Source organism: Eutrigla gurnardus (assembly GCF_963514095.1).
Source record: "Eutrigla gurnardus genome assembly, chromosome: 8".
NCBI lineage: Eukaryota > Metazoa > Chordata > Actinopteri > Perciformes > Triglidae > Eutrigla > Eutrigla gurnardus.
In genome coordinates this window covers 2,557,426-2,576,025 of record NC_139922.1, presented here as the reverse complement: position 1 = coordinate 2,576,025, position 18,600 = coordinate 2,557,426, and the positions used below count along the sequence as shown (strand labels likewise).

The 18,600-nt window shown below is 43.8% G+C and overlaps 2 protein-coding genes across 2 annotated transcripts in view; both read left to right on the top strand.

The window, feature by feature from the left end:
- The window catches only part of dnase1l1 (deoxyribonuclease I-like 1), a 40,437-nt gene extending 32,186 nt beyond the window's left edge, over positions 1-8,251 (top strand). The window contains exons 8-9 of the mRNA XM_084015418.1: positions 6,133-6,229; positions 6,322-8,251. Of these exons, the coding sequence (XP_083871544.1) occupies positions 6,133-6,229; positions 6,322-6,459 (235 nt within the window). The 3' untranslated portion in view covers positions 6,460-8,251. The remainder of the gene's footprint in view (positions 1-6,132; positions 6,230-6,321) is intronic.
- Positions 8,252-16,983: 8,732 nt separating this feature from the next.
- prkcz (protein kinase C, zeta) overlaps positions 16,984-18,600 on the top strand; it is a 163,739-nt gene continuing 162,122 nt past the window's right edge. Inside the window, exon 1 of the mRNA XM_084015391.1 lies at positions 16,984-17,160. Within this exon, the coding sequence (XP_083871517.1) occupies positions 17,084-17,160 (77 nt within the window). The 5' untranslated portion in view covers positions 16,984-17,083. The remainder of the gene's footprint in view (positions 17,161-18,600) is intronic.

Here is an 18,600-nt window from a genome sequence, read left to right as displayed (position 1 = left end):
TGAATACAGTTTTAGGTTATCTTTTCCCTGATCCCAGGGTGGTGCCCCGTTTATTCATGATTATATCATGATAATATATTAAATATAGTTATTAATACCGATAATCATATTGATATTAATAATTAACTGTTGATAACCAAATCTGCTCCTGCTACAACCCCAACAGGGGTTTCGGAACCGCTCTTAGTCTGACCTGTCACCTAGGACCTGTTTGCCTTGGGAGACCCTACCAGGGGCATTAAGCCCCGGACAACATAGCTCCTAGGATCATTCAGGTGCTCAAACCCCTCCACCACGGTAAGGTGTCGGATTAAAAATTAATTAATATAGACAAAAAACAAACTAGTTAACATAAACAATAACACTTAAAGGACAAAGTACTAATAGTATGTGAAACCTGAAGTAATAAAATAGAAAAATAATGTATTTACAAAAAGACTAAAATAGCAACAGGTAGGTTGCGGAAAATGCATTAAAATAGACAGAGAACCAACTAGTTAGAGAAGCGATACTAAACAGTGTTGTGCCTGAACCTGTTCATTGAACGATAGTTCTTGAACTCGTTCATATTTTGGGAAGAACGTGAACTGAACGTACTGTATTACTGTCTGATGAACGCTACTGTGAATGCATTCATCCTGGTGTCTGTGAACGCTAACTCCGTTCAATAGGGTGCCAGATTTGTATAGAGCATTCCAGGCAAAAACCAGGCTAAAAAAAATAAAGATAAAAATGAAATACAGTGAAAATAAAAAAAATAAAAATACAATTGAAACAAAAAAATATCATAAAATGATTAACGAGACAATAATAATAGTACTAAAAATTGAGAACAATATTTTTTACATAAAAAATAAAACGGGGCAAATTAATTGATACAGAAACAACCGGCTCAAAAGAAATGATAATACTAGAAGGAAAAGGTACGGTATTAGTTATGAGAAACAAGAAATCATAAAAAATAAAAAAAATGAAATATTTACAAAAAATATTAAAATAATAGAGGTTAATTGGTGACTCTAAATTGCCCGTAGGTGTGAATGTGAGTGTGAATGGTTGTTTGTCTCTACATGTTGGCCCTGTGATAGACTGGCGTCCTGTCCAGGGTGTACCCTGCCTTCGCCCAATGACAGCTGGGATCGGCTCCAGCCCCCCCGTGACCCTAAATACAGGATAAGCGGTAGAAAATGGATGGATTAAAATAATAGAAAGTGGGTAGGGTGAAGTGATTTAAAAAATAAACAAACCAACAGGCTAAAGAGAAGCCAAAATACTAAAAGAACCAAAAATGTAACTACAGTAAAGAACAAAAGAGTAAATAACAAAGGGCAGGTGGGGGAAACTAATTAAAACAGAGAGACAAACCAACTAGTTAGAGAAGGGATAAAAGGCAAGTTACTAACAGTCTTGAGTAACAAGAAATAAAAGACTAAAACGTATTTAAAAAGAAAACTAAAGTAGGTTGGGGAAAATTAATTAAAACAGACAAACAACCCAACTAGGTAAAGAAGCGATACTACTAAATAACAAAGGAACAGTGGAGAAAAATTTTGAATTTACATGAAAAGAAAGTACTCTTAGCCACATGGTAAACCAGCAGTCGTGAATCACGGTGAACAAAAGGTTATTAACTAACGGATAAGGAATTAGAGCTGGAACGTTGTGTTCAATTGTAACCTCCCGAACAACTACTCAATTCCAGCAATAATTTCTCACAGTAAGAAAACAACATATTTATGGCCGCAGCGGGCCTTAAATCACAGCAAAACACAAATATACAAGATTGACAAACAAGACGTTACAATGAGCTCATACAACTGTCAAACCGGTTATACACACCTTATTCATTCAATATAACAATCTTTTACAAAGAGAACCACTGAAATCCATAAGATCACAGAGCGTTTCACCATTCAAATCGTCATTATATTTCCAAGTAGGAATTACGATGACATGAGCGGCGGTCTGGCTACCCCTACTACAATGTCATCCACCTCGCATAACAATCCCTCATATAGAAAATCCTCAATCACAAAGAATTCCACTATATAAACGGTCATTATACTACCAATAGGATTTAGGACAATATGAGCGGCGGTCTGGTTACCCCTACTCCAATATCATCGACCTCGCATAACAATCCCTCACATAGAAAAATCCTCAATCACAGAGAATTCTACTATGCAAACGGTCATTATACTACCAATAGGATTTAGGACAATATGAGTGGCGGACTGGCTACCCCACTTAAATGTCGTCGACCTCGCATAACAATCCCTCACATAGAAAAATCCTCAATCACAGAGAATTCTACTATGCAAACCTTCATTATACTACCAAGTTTAGGAATTATGACAATATAGTGTCAGACTGATTCACTCCACTAAAATTGTCTACCTCACATAACAATCCCTCACATACAGAAACACTCAGACCCATAAGGTCACAGAGAATTCCACCATGCAAACTGTCATTATGCTACCAATAGGATTCAAGACAATATGTATGGAAGCAGGGTTACTCCATAACAATATCATCCACCTCATATAATAATCCGTTACACAGAGAAAAACTCAAACCCATAAGGTCACTTTATAGAGAATCGCACCATGTAATCCGTTATTATACTACAAAAGGCCTTTTTGCTTAAAACTCACCAGAACCGCCTGCAGTCAACCACTGCTATTTGAAATTTAAATCACGTTACCTGGGTCTATGGAAGATCCGGACCTGAGACAGGGCATTGTGAATATCAGCAAAAGTTAGGAATTTTACAAGAGGCTTCCTTTACCCTTTGAATTTGCGCCGATTGCTAATATTCAAAATCACTCCCTCCAGTCCAGACGTCCTCTAGCCCAGGGTTAGCGAGTTGCTGACAACGCCATATTGTGGAAGAAAAACTCTTCAGGTCCAATTCTGTGGCTGGTTCAAATGAGGTTTAATCACTGACAGTGGAGAAAGGGCAATGTCGCGTTGCCACACAGTCCATTCTAAATAATGTGAGGTGAGGGATAGCTTTATACACAGAACCAGTGGATTTACATAGATTCAATATGCGTCTCTCCCAAGAGGAAGAGACGTCCCGAGACAACAGAAAGGTGTGACTTCCCTCGGAACAGCTGGGTTCTTTCTACATAGTGTCACAACAGGGGTCATGAAGGCCTTGATCAAGTATGTGAGATGAAGGTGTTTCGGAGACGGTCCAGGAAGGGGGACAGATCAAAGGGTCTTTTCATCAAGATGGCAAGGGTTAAATACAATGAATACAGCTCAGCAGGACATTTGATGTTCTGAGAGAAAGGAATATTAGTATGAGATACAAATAAGAAATGTAAGGTAATATATTTTCTTCTACACATCCAATAAAGTTAGTATCAAATCCTTATGTTGAATAGCTTTGCCTGTAGATGTTACCATGCCTCTGTTTTTCCACTGTTGTGCGAAAACATGCAGTGTGGAGAATGCATACTGGCTATCTGTGTAGACTGTGATAGCTTTGCCTTCCCCCAATCTACATGCCTCCGTCAAAGCTACTATCTCTGCTGCCTGTGCTGAGAAATGTGAAGGCAAAGGTGAGGATTTCAGCACCCTCCCCTGTGTCACCACCGCGTAGCCACTGGCGTTCGTGCCATCTGGATTTTTCTTGCAGGAACCATCAACAAACATTGTTATGTCTGGATGTGTGAGTGGTGTATCAGTCAGGTCTGCTCTCTGCAAAACAGTCTCCTCAGTTTCAGCTAAGCAGTCATGTTTACCACCGTCCTGTTCGTGTGGCAAAAGTGTGGATGGATTCAATGTGTTGCAACGTTCGATCGTCAAATGTGGCTGCGCCATTAGTATTGTCATACAATTGAGATGCCGTGCTGGTGACATGAAAGCTACTTTGTTTTGCATCAGAAGTACAGAAACCGCATGTGAAACCTTCAATGTCAATGGATGGAATAACACGAGCGAAGCTGAACTCTGGACAGCAATAGCTGCTGCCTGCACTGCCTGTAAGCATGGAGGCATAGCTCTATGGGATCAAGTTTAGAAGAGTAGTAAGCTACCGGTCTTAGTTTTTGTCCAAAACGCTGTGTTAGAACGCTAGTCATGAATCCTTGTCTCACGTCACATGTTTGGATGAAAGGTTTTTTGTAGTCTGGGGGTGTTAATACTGATGTGCTCACTAAAACCTGTTTTAGTTGTTTAAAGGATTGTTCTGCCTCTTGTGTCCAAATAATATTATCTCTAGCTGCCATAGGTTGATCATAGATTACACTCTGCAGTGGTTGTGCTAATTCAGCATAATTAGCAATCCATTGTCTGCAAAAGCCTGTCATGCCTAAGAATGACATAATTTGCTTTTTTTTTGTTTTTTGTTTTGGATAGGGATGTCCGATAATATCGGCTGTCCGATAATATTACCTGGAGACCCCTCTGACGTTACCTGGAAGACTCCTCTGACGTGACGTGGGAGACCCCTCTGACTTTACCTGGGAGACCCCTCTGACTTTACCTGGGAGACCCCTCTGACTTTACCTGGAGACCCCTCTGACGTTACCTAGGAGACTCCTCTGACGTGACCTGGAAGACCCCTCTGACTTTACCTGGGAGACCCCTCTGACGTTACCTGGGAGACCCCTCTGACTTTACCTGGGAGACCCCTCTGACGTTACCTGGAGACCCCTCTGACGTTACCTGGGAGACTCCTCTGACTTTACCTGGGAGACCCCTCTGACTTTACCTGGGAGACTTCTCTGACTTTACCTGGGAGACCCCTCTGACGTGACCTGGGAGACCCCTGTGACATTACCTGGAGACCTCTCTGACGTTACCTGGAGACCCCTCTGACGTGACCTGGAAGACTCCTCTGACGTGACGTGGGAGACCCTTCTGACTTTACCTGGAGACCCCTCTGACTTTACCTGGAGACCCCTCTGACGTTACCTGGAAGATTCCTCTGACGTGACGTGGGAGACCCCTCTGACTTTACCTGGGAGACCCCTCTGACTTTACCTGGGAGACCCCTCTGACTTTACCTGGAGACCCCTCTGACGTTACCTAGGAGACTCCTCTGACGTGACCTGGAAGACCCCTCTGACTTTACCTGGAAGACTCCTCTGACTTTACCTGGGAGACCCCTCTGACTTTACCTGGGACACCCCTCTGACTTTACCTGGGACACCCCCCCTGATGTTACCAGGGAGACCCCTCTGACTTTACCTGGAAGACTCCTCTGACTTTACCTGGGAGACTTCTCTGACTTTACCTGGGAGACCCCTCTGACGTGACCTGGGAGACCCCTGTGACATTACCTGGAGACCTCTCTGACGTTACCTGGAGACCCCTCTGACGTGACCTGGAAGACTCCTCTGACGTGACGTGGGAGACCCCTCTGACTTTACCTGGCAGACCCCTCTGACGTTACCTGGGCGACCCCTCTGACGTTACTTGGGCAACCCCTCTGACTTTACCTGGGACACCCCTCTGACTTTACCTGGGAGACCCCTCTGACGTTACCTGGGAGACTCCTCTGACTTTACCTGGGAGACCCCTCTGACTTTACCTGGGAGACTTCTCTGACTTTACCTGGGAGACCCCTCTGACGTGACCTGGGAGACCCCTGTGACATTACCTGGAGACCTCTCTGACGTTACCTGGAGACCCCTCTGACGTGACCTGGAAGACTCCTCTGACGTGACGTGGGAGACCCCTCTGACTTTACCTGGGAGACCCCTCTGACTTTACCTGGAGACCCCTCTGACGTTACCTAGGAGACTCCTCTGACGTGACCTGGAAGACCCCTCTGATTTTACCTGGAAGACTCCTCTGACTTTACCTGGGAGACCCCTCTGACTTTACCTGGAGATCCCTCTGACGTTACCTGGGAGACCCCTCTGACTTTACCTGGGAAACCCCTCTGACTTTACCTGGGAGACTCCTCTGACGTTACCTGGGAGACCCCTCTGACTTTACCTGGAAGACCCCTCTGACGTTACCTGGGCGACCCCTCTGACGTTACCTGGGCGACCCCTCTGACTTTACCTGGGACACCCCTCTGACTTTACCTGGGACACCCCCCCTGATGTTACCAGGGAGACCCCTCTGACTTTACCTGGAGACCTGACTTTATTCTGTGTGATACAACAGGATTGTGGTACACGGAGAAAGGTTTGCCAGAGCCATCGTTCCTTCTTCAGCCGACTCATTTAACTTCCAGACGGAATACCGACTCACAGAGGACGAGGTGAGTGTGTGTGTGACTGTGTGTGTGCGTGTGTGTGTGCATGTGTGTGTGACCATGTAAATGTTGAACTCTGTCTCCTGGTCCTGGTCCAGGCTCTAGAAGTCAGTGACCACTACCCGGTGGAGGTCCTGCTGAAGGCCGTTGCAAACCGAATCTCCCAGAGTGGAACCTTCCAGTTGCTCTCGCTGCTCGTCTTCAGCCAGCTGCTCTTCCAGATGTCAACATGCTAGTTTAATCACACACTTACACACACTCTTCACTTCTGTCTCACAATGACTTTTCTGCACCAAAGTGCTGCACATGTAAACCTTTTGAACGACTCTTTGAAGGCAGCAACACTTTGTGTACTGTGCACTTTATACTCAACTCTGCTGTAATTATATATAATATACTATTGTAATGTTCTGTTAAGGAGTGTTTCAGAACAGATTAACAGAAAAGAAGGAGAGCTGGAAATAACTCACTGTGTGTAAATGAACAGGTTCATAAGATCACTGACCATCTAGAGCTCATAGATCTGACAAGGATTACATTCATAAAAAAGTAATGTAGGGCTTAGATATGTTCTTATAAAGAGACTTTATTCATTATGATTGCATGTAGGACAATTTTAGACTGGTTCTGTCAGACTGGTGAGAAACAGACTTGGAGCAAATAAAACTGTATGAATATAAAATCATTATTCAGAGTATAATTCTCATATCACAACGGTAACATAAAAGTGCAAAAGAATGAGGAAACAGGTGAATGCAGATCTGAATATACAGTATGAGCAGGCATATCTGTCAGTGATTTATTACCAGCTGGCCTTTCTGCATTAGTCTGCCCATGACTTGACAACACACACACACACACACACACACAAAATAAATCTGATCTTTCATGTCTTTATTGAACACACACATTCAATGTTCAAAATAGCAGTGAAAAAAGTAAGTGAACCCTTAGAATTAATAACTGGTTGACCCCCCCCTTGGCAGCAATAGCTGTGGATCAGACCTGCACATCGTTGGAGGAATTTTAGCCCATTCTTCCTGGCAGAACTGCTTCAGCTCTGTCATATTCTTTGGGCGTCTCATGTGTTTGGCCCTCTTCAAGTCAATCCTAGCATCTCTATTGGGCTGAGGTCTGAGCTCTGACTTGGCCACTCCAAAAGGCCCATTTTGTTTTTCTGAAGCCATTCTGTCGTGGATTTGCTCTGGTGTCGTTGTCCTGTTGCTTCTACACAGTTTCAACTGACATACAGACATTCTCACATTACCCTGATCCTGATTGTCTGATATACTACCCTGATCCTGATTGTCTGATATACTTGGGAATTCATCTTCCCCTCAATGAGTCCAAGCTGGCCAGACCCTGATGCAGCAAAGCAGGCCAAATCATGTTTCCTCCACTATACTTTACAGTTTGGATGATGTTTTCATGATGATATGCCGTGACCTTTCTACGCCACATTTAGTGCTGTCTTTTTTCCAAAAAGTTCAATCTTAGTTTCATCAGTCCACAACACATTTTGCCAATACGGCTGTGGAGGGTCAATGTGCTCTTTTGCAAACTTCTGGCGTGCAGCAATCTTCTTTTTAGTAAACAGTGGCTTCCTTCGTGGTGTCCTGCCGTAGATACCCTGCTTGTTCAATGTTCTTCAACAGAGATGTTAGCCAGTTCCAGTGATGCCTACAAATCCTTGGCTGTCATTCGGGGTTGTTTCTTAACCTCATTGATGAGTATTCATTGTGCTCTTCGTGTCATTTTGACTGGGCGCCCACTTTTTGGTAGAGTAGCAACAGTCCCAAAGTGTCTCCATTTGTAGATTGTTTGCCAAACTGCAGAATTTCTAAAGTCTTTGAAATAACTTTGTAACCCTTGCTAGCTTCATGTAAATCAACAATTCCTGATCATAGATCCTCTGAAAGCCCCTGCCTAGTTTACATAAACCTCTAACCTGGTTACCAAAACTGCTTTATTTTTGGATTATTGTTTACATTTTGTCTATATTCAATAAACATTTCAGAATGTTCCTGACATGGAAAATGCTTTTGATAAAATGTGGCGCAACGGATTAACATTTTTCCCCTTCCATCTCCACCCCTTTTACTCCTGAAGCCGGTGTTCCACAGGGTGCCGTCCTCAGTCCACTCCTTTTCTCCTCTACATTCCCAATGTTTGCTACCACTCCCATCAACACTTTGCCACATTTCCTGTATTTTATTGTATCTTAATTTATTTCCTGTATTTTATTGTATCTTAATTTATTTCCTGTATTTTATTATTCTTTTCCTGTATTTTATACTATTTTAAATTATTTCCTGTAATTTATTCTATTTTAATTAATTTCCTCTTTTTTTTTTTCTATTTTAATGTATCTGCTGTATTTTATTCTGTTAAATGGCACCAAACCAAAATTTGATTTATGGATAGGACTATCTACCAGAACTGCAAAGGGGCCATATTATGAAAAACAGGTTTTCTCTGGTCTCTACACCTATAAACTGGTCCTCCCTGAGCCTGCCAACTCCCAGGATGAGGAAAACAAGCAGTTCCTGGATGGTCTCTGCAGCCCACCCTCTGGTAAAACGGTGCTCCTACAGGCTGTTCAGATTCAGCTCCTTTCGTTACGTAACGAAAGGAGTCATTTGCATAAGCCCGAACTCCTCTGCACGATGATAGGAGATCCGAAAGGGGGGGCATTTTGCAACACAGCGCTGAGAGCCGACAGCGCGGACGGAGAAAGCGGACAGACAGCGCCAACCAGAGAGACCCACGGAGAGCACTGACGAGAGCATGGACAGACCGACAGCAGGACTGACAGCCCGGGCCGACAGCAGCACGGACTGGCACGGACCGACAGCGCGCACAGACCCACAGCACGCACGGAGAGTGTGGACCAACATCACGGACAGACAGCGCGGGAGCGCGCGACCGACAGACCCATAGCGTCTTCACTGCTGCCTCCGGTCGGACTGAACCCAGTGGCGTGTGTCCGACAGAGCACCGTGCACGGCGGTCCGGGTCTGGTCTCTTGCGTTTCATTTTTACGGCTTCGGTCCGTGTTAGCTTCTATGTGTGTGCTAACCACTTCATATCGGGCTGCTTCAGTAACAAGGGTCAGTACAAAGCTGACTGCCTCGACACTGACCCTAGTAAAAGTATCTGTCCCCACAATACGGGCCCCAGCAACTTCACCTGAGCCACATAGGCGAGCCATAGCGATACATCCACGTAAACATTGCCGCATGCTGCGGCGTTGCATAGTCTCCTTCTCTCCGAGTAGGATGACAGATGGAGCTCATTAGCATTTAAAGGTGCAGACACAGAAACAGCATGTTCTCAGTAAAGCTCATTTGAGCAACCTTTAGACAGCTGAAATTCAGGACCACAGATGGGTTTGGGGCAATGCATATTGAATACAGTGTTGTTGTACCTCTGACAGCTGTGTGAAATTGATGAAAACAGTATGTGACCTTTAAAATCACCTCGCCTCATCCTCCTTTTAGCTCAAACTCAGTTCTTCTTTCCAGGCGTAATAGCATTCTACGGCTCTCTTGAGATTGACAGCTCAGCTCGGCCCTGTCCAGCTCTCCTGATCTTACAGCCAGACTCTAGGTCCTCCTCCAGACTCTTAAGACTGCTGGGAGACACAGCAAACCTTCTTGTGACCACATACGGATGTGGATCCTGGTGGAGCTGGACTACCTGTGAACCTGCCCAACCTGTCAGAAGTGATAAAACCCCTCAATGACCTGCAGAAAACTGAGGCGGTATTGACCTGGGACGCATCACAAGTAGACGCTTTCAACCAGGTGAAACAACTCATCTCCACAGCACCCATGCGTCTGATGAGGTACAACCCCACTGCAGAGTACGTATTTTACATCTTCCTTTTGGGATTTTCTGCAAATACATCATTGTGCTGTGGAATTTATGTTTTTATTTCAACTCCAGTGTCACCATAGAAATCCTCCAAGTCCCCGCACATGTCCTCGGCTTGCAGATCACCTGGAACTTTCTGGTCACCTAGGAATCGGGAAGCACACTTCACAGGGGTTATTTCATCGTCACCGTAATCTGATAGATATGATGTTGCATCACCTTTATCCTCATCATCCGGCACTCTGGTGTACAATAACATCTTGTTCATGGCAACGTCAATCAGCCTCTGAACTAAGTCTCTCAGGAATGGAACACAACAACAACACAATGTAGTCACAATTGTGGTTATTATGATTATGGTTACCAGAACTGATTGTATGAGCCCTGACCACCTCCTGAACATGTTCTCCATCCATGAAAAGTAAGGGTGATCGTCAATACCTGAGTTTTCTGCGAACTCCTCGGATAGCGATGTCAAACCTGCCAGCGCCCTAGTCACACTGCCATCAGGGGCGGTGTTATTGGGAATGAAGGTGCAACACATATCCCCAAACATCTTACACACGCCTCCCTTCTCGGCCAGCAGCATGTCCAGCGCCAGCCGTTTCTGCCATGCCATGAGACTAGTCCTATCTAATTATAAAGATAATCCCCTGATGCCGTCTCTGGTGTGATTGATGAATCTCTGTTGGTTATAGTACAAATAGTTAATCCAATCAAAATTTGTATTTGTGGTTGCCCACCACATGAACATTGATTCGAAACCTGCTGCAATCTGATCTCTCGCTTTCACTCTGTTAGGGACTCCCCGAGGCACCCCAATAGCGTCCACATAAACATGAGGATCAAAGGAGCCGTCCGGGGCATCTCTCTTAAAAGGTGCAGCGTCTCTGAGGCCTCTGTATGCTGTAGGGATTTTGTATTATTCAAAGGCAGGACATAGAATGGCATTACAAGTTGCACAGAGACCCATCCAGTCAGTTGGTAATGTTGTTCTAAGTGTCTTACCACCGCAGAACCACCAGATGTCTGCCCTGGTCACAAGTTGTCTTCTCACCCACACATCCTGCACACCCCCTTCTCCTGCTGATAACTTCAGGGTTAGATTACAGGGAGCCAAAGTTCCTACACTAACCGTACCTTCTTCTCTAGACAGACAGGTGTAGTTGCCGTCATATGGCTCAAACCAGGGTGGCCGCGTGTGAGTTGGCACAGGGGGAAACAAGTGGTGTACAGTGGTGCAGTTCCTGTCAGCGGGTAGAGACATAGAGTTATACAGTACACGTTATGCTGACCTTCACTGGTCTGGTGTCTCCATTGGTTTGCGGTCCTATCTCTCTTCTCGCTCTTAATTTGGCTAGCGTTGTATTGGCTAGCATTGTATTGGCTTGTGTCGTATTTACAATCAGTGATTCAGCTGCGGTGCGATTGTTGTTGCCATTCGATTGTTGAGACTGACGTTCGTGTACCCAGAGTATCGGAACTACCACTATCACTGCTATCAAACTCATTAGACACAATGTTCCTCTCATGCCGCATCCCGTCCTTCGAAACGGATGCCACGGTCTATCTGCCATGGTGTGGTGCTTTTACTTATCTGTCTCCCCTGGAGTGCTGTATGCTCTCTTACAGTGTGTCAGATGAACTCACGTTCCTCTCTCAGCGATGCGGACTGCTGTCGGTGTAGATAGCAGAACCTGATATGGACCTTCCCAGCGAGGAGATGACCAGTGATACCAATGATAACTGCAATGAAATTTTTGTTGGATGTTAAACATTTCTGATAATTTAGCCATGACTTGGTTTCCGAAATGTGAACCGTTATCACAGTAAATTGTTTCTGGGAATCCGAATCTTGGTGCAATAATAGTAGCAAGGATTTTTGCTACCACTATAGCGTTGTTTGTTGCTGTTGGTGTGATTTCAACCCATTTTGAAAACATATCTACTATTACCAGACAGTATTTCTTCCCCTCTGATTTGTTTAGTTCGATGAAGTCCATGCTTATTGTTTGGAAAGGATATTCAGCTTTCGGGAACGCTCCTCTTTTAGGTCTCATTCTTCCTTGTGAGTTGTGCTGGGAGCAAATCAAACAGGATGCACAATAATGTTTAGAGTACTTTTGGAATCTATATGTTGTAAAAAATATTTTTAGAGTACTTTTGGAATCTAAATGTTGTAAAACATATTTTTAGAGTACTTTTGGAATCTATATGTTGTAAAACATTTACTTATCATTGCCACCATCCCTCCTGTTGAGACATGGGTAATTCCATGGCTCAAAATAGCTGCAAATCTATAGAGGGTTTTAGGAAGGATGGGCTATCAGCTACACAAATGTAATCTGAACCCTGTCCCTCTGTTGCTGCGCGTTTAGCTTCTTCGTCTGCTTTGCGATTTCCTCGTGAAACTGGATCAGTCCCGGTAGTGTGTGCTGCGCATTTACAGACTGCAATAAAGTTAGTATCAAATCTTTGTGTTGAATAGCTTTGCCTGTAGATGTTACCATGCCTCTGTTTTTCCACTGTTGTGCGAAAACATGCAGTGTGGAGAATGCATACTGGCTATCTGTGTAGACTGTGATAGCTTTCCCTTCCCCCAATCTACATGCCTCCGTCAAAGCTACTATCTCTGCTGCCTGTGCTGAGAAATGTGATGGCAAAGGTGAGGATTTCAGCACCCTCCCCTGTGTCACCACCGCGTAGCCACTGGCGTTCGTGCCATCTGGATTTTTCCTGCAGGTGTGAGTGGTGTATCAGTCAGGTCTGCTCTCGGCAAAACAGTCTCCTCAGTTTTAGCTAAGCAGTCATGTTTATCACCGTCCTGTTCGTGTGGCAAAAGTGTGAATGGATTCAATGTGTTGCAACGTTCAATTGTCAAATGTGGCTGTGCCATTAGTATTGTCATACAATTGAGATGCCGTGCTGGTGACATGAAAGCTACTTTGTTTTGCATCAGAAGTACAGAAACCGCATGTGAAACCTTCAGTGTCAATGGATGAAATAACACGAGTGAAGCTGAACTCTGGACAGCAATAGCTGCTGCCTGCACTGCCTGTAAGCATGGAGGCATAGCTCTATGGGATCAAGTTTAGAAGAGTAATAAGCTACCGGTCTTAGTTTTTGTCCAAAACGCTGTGTTAGAACGCTAGTCATGAATCCTTGTCTCACGTCACATGTTTGGATGAAAGGTTTTTTGTAGTCTGGGAGTGCTAATACTGATGTGCTCACTAAAACCTGTTTTAGTTGTTTAAAGGATTGTTCTGCCTCTTGTGTCCAAATAATGTATCTCTGGCTGCCATAGGTTGATCATAGATTACACTCTGCAGTGGTTGTGCTAATTCAGCATAATTAGCAATCCATTGCCTGCAAAAGCCTGTCATGCCTAAGAATGACATAATTTGCTTTTTTTTGTTTTGTTTTGTTTTGGAGCTTGCAGAATAGCTTCTTTGCGTTTGTCATCGAGATGTTTTCCTTCCTGAGATATATTAAAACCCAAATACTTCACTGTTTGTTTCTACAACTGGAGTTTGTCTCTACTTGCTCTGTGACCTTGTTCAGCTAAAAACTTTAGCAGTGCCAGAGTGTCTGTTTTACAGTCAGCTTGAGCTTTTGAAGCTATCAGAATATCATACAATAGAATTTTGGTGGGTTAAATTTAGCTAAATTTGATGACATCGCCCGTGTGCTGTGTATGTGTGTGTGTGTGTGTCTCAGCATGACCTGTCCGTTGAGATAGTCATGCAGGTGATGATTCTCGGTTCCGGGGAGATGAGTCTCAATGCCGTCTGAGTCCTCTGCCTCTGCCTCTTGCCCCTCCTCCTCGTCCTCCTCCGGACCTGCAGTTTCTCATCCAATGTCCAGTTTTACCACAGTTATAGCAAGTATCGTTCCTGTCTCTCGATTTGCTCCCCTCCGCGCCCCCTCCCCTCTCTCCTTCTCCTCTCCGCCATCCACCCCGCTTTCTCGGTGCACCCTCTCGGAAAAGCACATTGCAGTCACTCCTCCAATCATCATCATCATCATCTAACACAAAGGAATCACTTATCTTCTCCTTTTTCTTGTTTCTGTGTATGTGATGAAGTAAGAGGATTGAATGTCTTACCACTACGAGTTTTACCCCCTTGTTCTGCGTCCCATGGGTGCCCTGGTATTTGCGGAGCGGAGGCTTCTGGCGGTTCGGAGGAGGCCGGAACATGTGCTGGCCTGGGGTGGAGTGGAGGTGGCCGCAGATGAGGCCGATCCGGGTAGGGGGAGGGACAGGCGTCGGACCCAGAGGGACTCTGTCATCATTTCTCCGTTGTTCTCGGCGAGAATAAAGAACAGGATAAAGATTAGAATTTGTCTGTTGGTGTGTTTCTTCTTCTTTTCTCCCCTGCTCTAATTTTTCTATTTTATCTTCCTCTTCCTGTTCTAATTTTTTCTTTTTATCTTCCTCTTCCAATCGCTTAGTTTCCCCAACATCAAGTTTTTCCCGAAACCCATATTTGGTTTTCCATAGTTTAAGATGTTTTATGTTGTCATTATCCTTTGTCTGCATGCGTTTTGCATCTCCTGTATACTGTTCTACCTCAGCTTTAGTGTTCCGGCCGCAACACGAATAACTGTTACCCATCTTATTTAATTTATGTCTAGTTCACTTTATTCTATTTTATTCTATATAGGCTATATATATATATATATATATATATATTAAAAAATTCAGTTGATTTTATGTTTTATTTTTTATGTCTTTTTCGTATATACTGTTTTAATTTTATTTGTCTTACCTGAGTTCCAGCGCTTTTGACCTCTTTTTTTTGTTTTTTACTGACTTAGCAAAACTCCCTCCGAATCAAAAAACGTCCCGATAGGAGAATCCCTCCTCTCCTTTTTTTTTGTATCTGGTCGACTGTCGTCAACGCAGTTCTCTGTGTCTTGCTAAATGAGTAGAAAACATATCCTCCCGATTTGGTAAAACCCCTTTCCTAGACAGCACGGCGCTTTTTGGGACTTTAACCCACGGACTTTAACCCTAGCTTTTCGGGACTTTAACCCACGGACTTTAACCTAGCTGCGCTTCACGGGACTTTAACCCACGGACTTTAACCTAGCTGCGCTTTTCGGGACTTTAACCCACGGACTTTAACCTAGCTGCGCTTTTCGGGACTTTAACCCACGGACTTTAACCTAGCTGCGCTTTTCGGGACTTTAACCCACGGACTTTAACCTAGCTGCGCTTTTCGGGACTTTAACCCACGGACTTTAACCTAGCTGCGCTTTTCGGGACTTTAACCCACGGACTTTAACCTAGCTGCGCTTTTCGGGACTTTAACCCTAGCCCATCTCGGTGTTTTACCAAATGGTGCAAACAACCCCCACTCAGGATATTATTATTATTTTTTATATGTTGAGTAAAACCTTTTTCTGATTCAGTAAATACTCTTCCTACCTTAATTTCTTTTTGATGTCTCAGATTCCTCCTTCGTTCAGACCCCGTCACTGCTCTCCTCTCCAGCCGAGCCTGGCCTCTGTGTGCCAAACGGACCCTTTAGGGGCCCGCAGCTGAGGTCTTTCTGTAGGAGTCCTGGACTCCCCCTTGCAAGGTATTCAGGTCCGGTGGTTGGAGAGGAGAAACAGATATTGGTTCCCTGTTTGCCAAAATGTTAAAAGAATTTGTCCGTAAACGAATAAATTCACCCAAGGAGGAGATCAGATACAGAAGTAAAGTCGACGTCTGACTTTAATCTTGATCAAGAGGAGCAGTTACAATGCAACAACGTGTGAGGATGCTACAGAGAAAGTGCTCAAATCAGTGTTATGACTTGAGTCTTTTTAAAGGCAAAGGAGATAACACGTCACTGGCAGTCAACCAATGTGTAGAACCAGACCTCCTGACTGCCAGGCCTCTGATAACATTTAGGTCAGCAATGGGGATACTAAAGTAATAAACAGTTCAACACATAAAGCTGTAACCTGAACAAAGAAAACTTTAAGACATGAGGTTATACAAAATTCTTATAACAACCCCATGACTTCAAAGAGATACCATGTGATACCAACGTCGTTATTCTATTGGCTCACAAGCCTTGCTTGAAGCCCCAGCCACACGTCACACACAGAGGTAAACAAAACATTCATTACGGACCGACAACTTTTTAAAATGATTAATTGACAATCAAAAAATGTTTTCACGAGAAGTGATACTTTTGATTCTGCACCTTTCTAAAAGCTCCGTGGATGTATTATTTATTAAATATATTTGTTTACGTAAAAATGTTATCAATATGACCTTTAGTTGACCTGGATTCAGACGGGGATGAAGTTCCCTTATTTTTGTGAGCTGTGTGTATAACTCAAACAATCTGAATTTTACATTATTCTTTATATGTAAAGCCATATTCACATAAACGCCTGAAGTAGTTTGTTATTCGACCAGCAAGGGGCGCTTGACGACTGCATTACTGCGGCGGATCTCAGCCATCTCTCCCCTCGGAAACACCGCGTGTTTATTGTCTTGTCCGATTCAACTTTACTCAAACATTCAAATGAAAACACGATGTTGAAAACATTCAGGTTGACGTTAATTATTTCAGGGAATGAAAAGAGACTGGAATATGACATGGGCAGGCCACCACAGACCACCCGTGTGTCTGGACGACCCGCATCCCGGTCCTAACCAAGGGGACAGGTGGATCTGGATCCCGGTAACCATAGTAAGCCACAAAAGGTAACGAGGTTCCACTTACAAAATAAAAGCACTGATCCATCAGGTCTTCCATCACAGACTACTTCTGTTAGAATGCCTTTTATTGTGAAACGGTAAACCGGAAGCAGTCGCGTTACCTAGACTACTCCCCTCCAGAGAGCCGCTGAGTCGACTGCAGAAAGTTTCCTCCGGAGAGAACCGGACGAGACGTCCGTCCCGGGTTGTTGTGTAACGTCCGACGTGTTCCAGCTGGTCCGGGTCGGTCCACGTACCGGGGCCTGGGCGGGACCGGAGCCATGCACGTGCTCGCGCCAAACGGATCCATAATGGACTTGGACCCAGAGTTGGTGAAAATGAAAGCGCACTTCTGCGGGTAAGTAGCTTCCTGTGTGACTGAAGGAGACCGGGTCGGGGTCGGTCCGAGTGACCCTGCATCCCCGTGAAAGTCACCTGTTCACCTGTCTAGTTAAGGACTAGCGCTCCAGTCAACTCTGATAACAACACTTTGTAGCCTATTTATTGTTAAATATGTTTGTTTTTTTTCCTTCATAATTTAAATTATTATTTAACCCCTTAACCCCTTTAGCTCCACAGAACACCGGTTTAACAATATATACAGCACAAAAACTAAAATAGGTTTCTATGTATTTTATAGATCCAAAGTCCAATATCTCGATCTTCACCAGAAAACAAAATATGAGGCATGTTTACATCAGCTAGTATGAACCACTTATAACCAATAGTATCACCACATCCATCAATCAATCTGAAACTTTTAGCAGCACGTTCAGACTAGGGCTGGGTGATATGGAAAAAATATTATCACAATCATTTCTTTCATATCAGTCGATATCGCTATATATAACAGGATTTATATCTTTTTTCAAATGTTTCTTAATCGCTGTCAGGCTTAAATGTTCCTTTATAGTGAGATGTGAAGATATGATAAGGTTAGTTTTGGTTCAAATATAATTTATTTTCTCCCTGAACATCACACAAACACTGTAGATCATTATAAAACTCAATTTCATATACATAAAATGGCTACATATAATAAACTAAAATCTGAATTCTGACCAGTCAGAAGTTTCAAGTGTTACAGAACACAAACATTTACATAGTATTTACAATACAATTACATTACATTTACATGTACATTTACATTACATGTACATTGCATGTATATTTACATCACAGTAACATTTACATTACATTTACATTACATTTACATGCTAAGCAGAGTCCAGGTGAACAACCGGGGGGTTTAGGAGGTAGAGCGGGTTGGCTGGTAACCGCAAGATTGCCGGTTCGATCCCCGGCTCCTCCTAGCTGAGTGCCTGGTGTCCCTGTCGCCCTGCGTGGTTGACTCTGCCGTCGGTGTGTGAATGTGTGTGTGAATGGGTGAATGTCAGTTATTACTGTAAAGCGCTTTGGACAAAAGCGCTATACAACCATTTAACAACAGGGTCTTGAGTCTCCTACAGAAGATGGGGAGGGACTCTGCGGCCCTCACATCAGCAGGGAGATCACATTGCGGCGTCAGGACGGAGAAGAGTAAATGGACAACTACATTGTAGTTACAAAATAAAAACGACCTCACTGTAGCCTTTCCTTTCTATAGAAAGGCTTTTAAATTGTTAAAAATAAACCCATAAATACGAGGGGAGGGTGGTGAAATAGTTAACTCCGGGAACAGCACTAGGGCTGTAGCGATACACTAATCTCACGATACCATACGATACACGATATTCAGCTCACAATACGATATAAATCACAATATTCAGCCAACAATATGATTTGATTTTATACGATT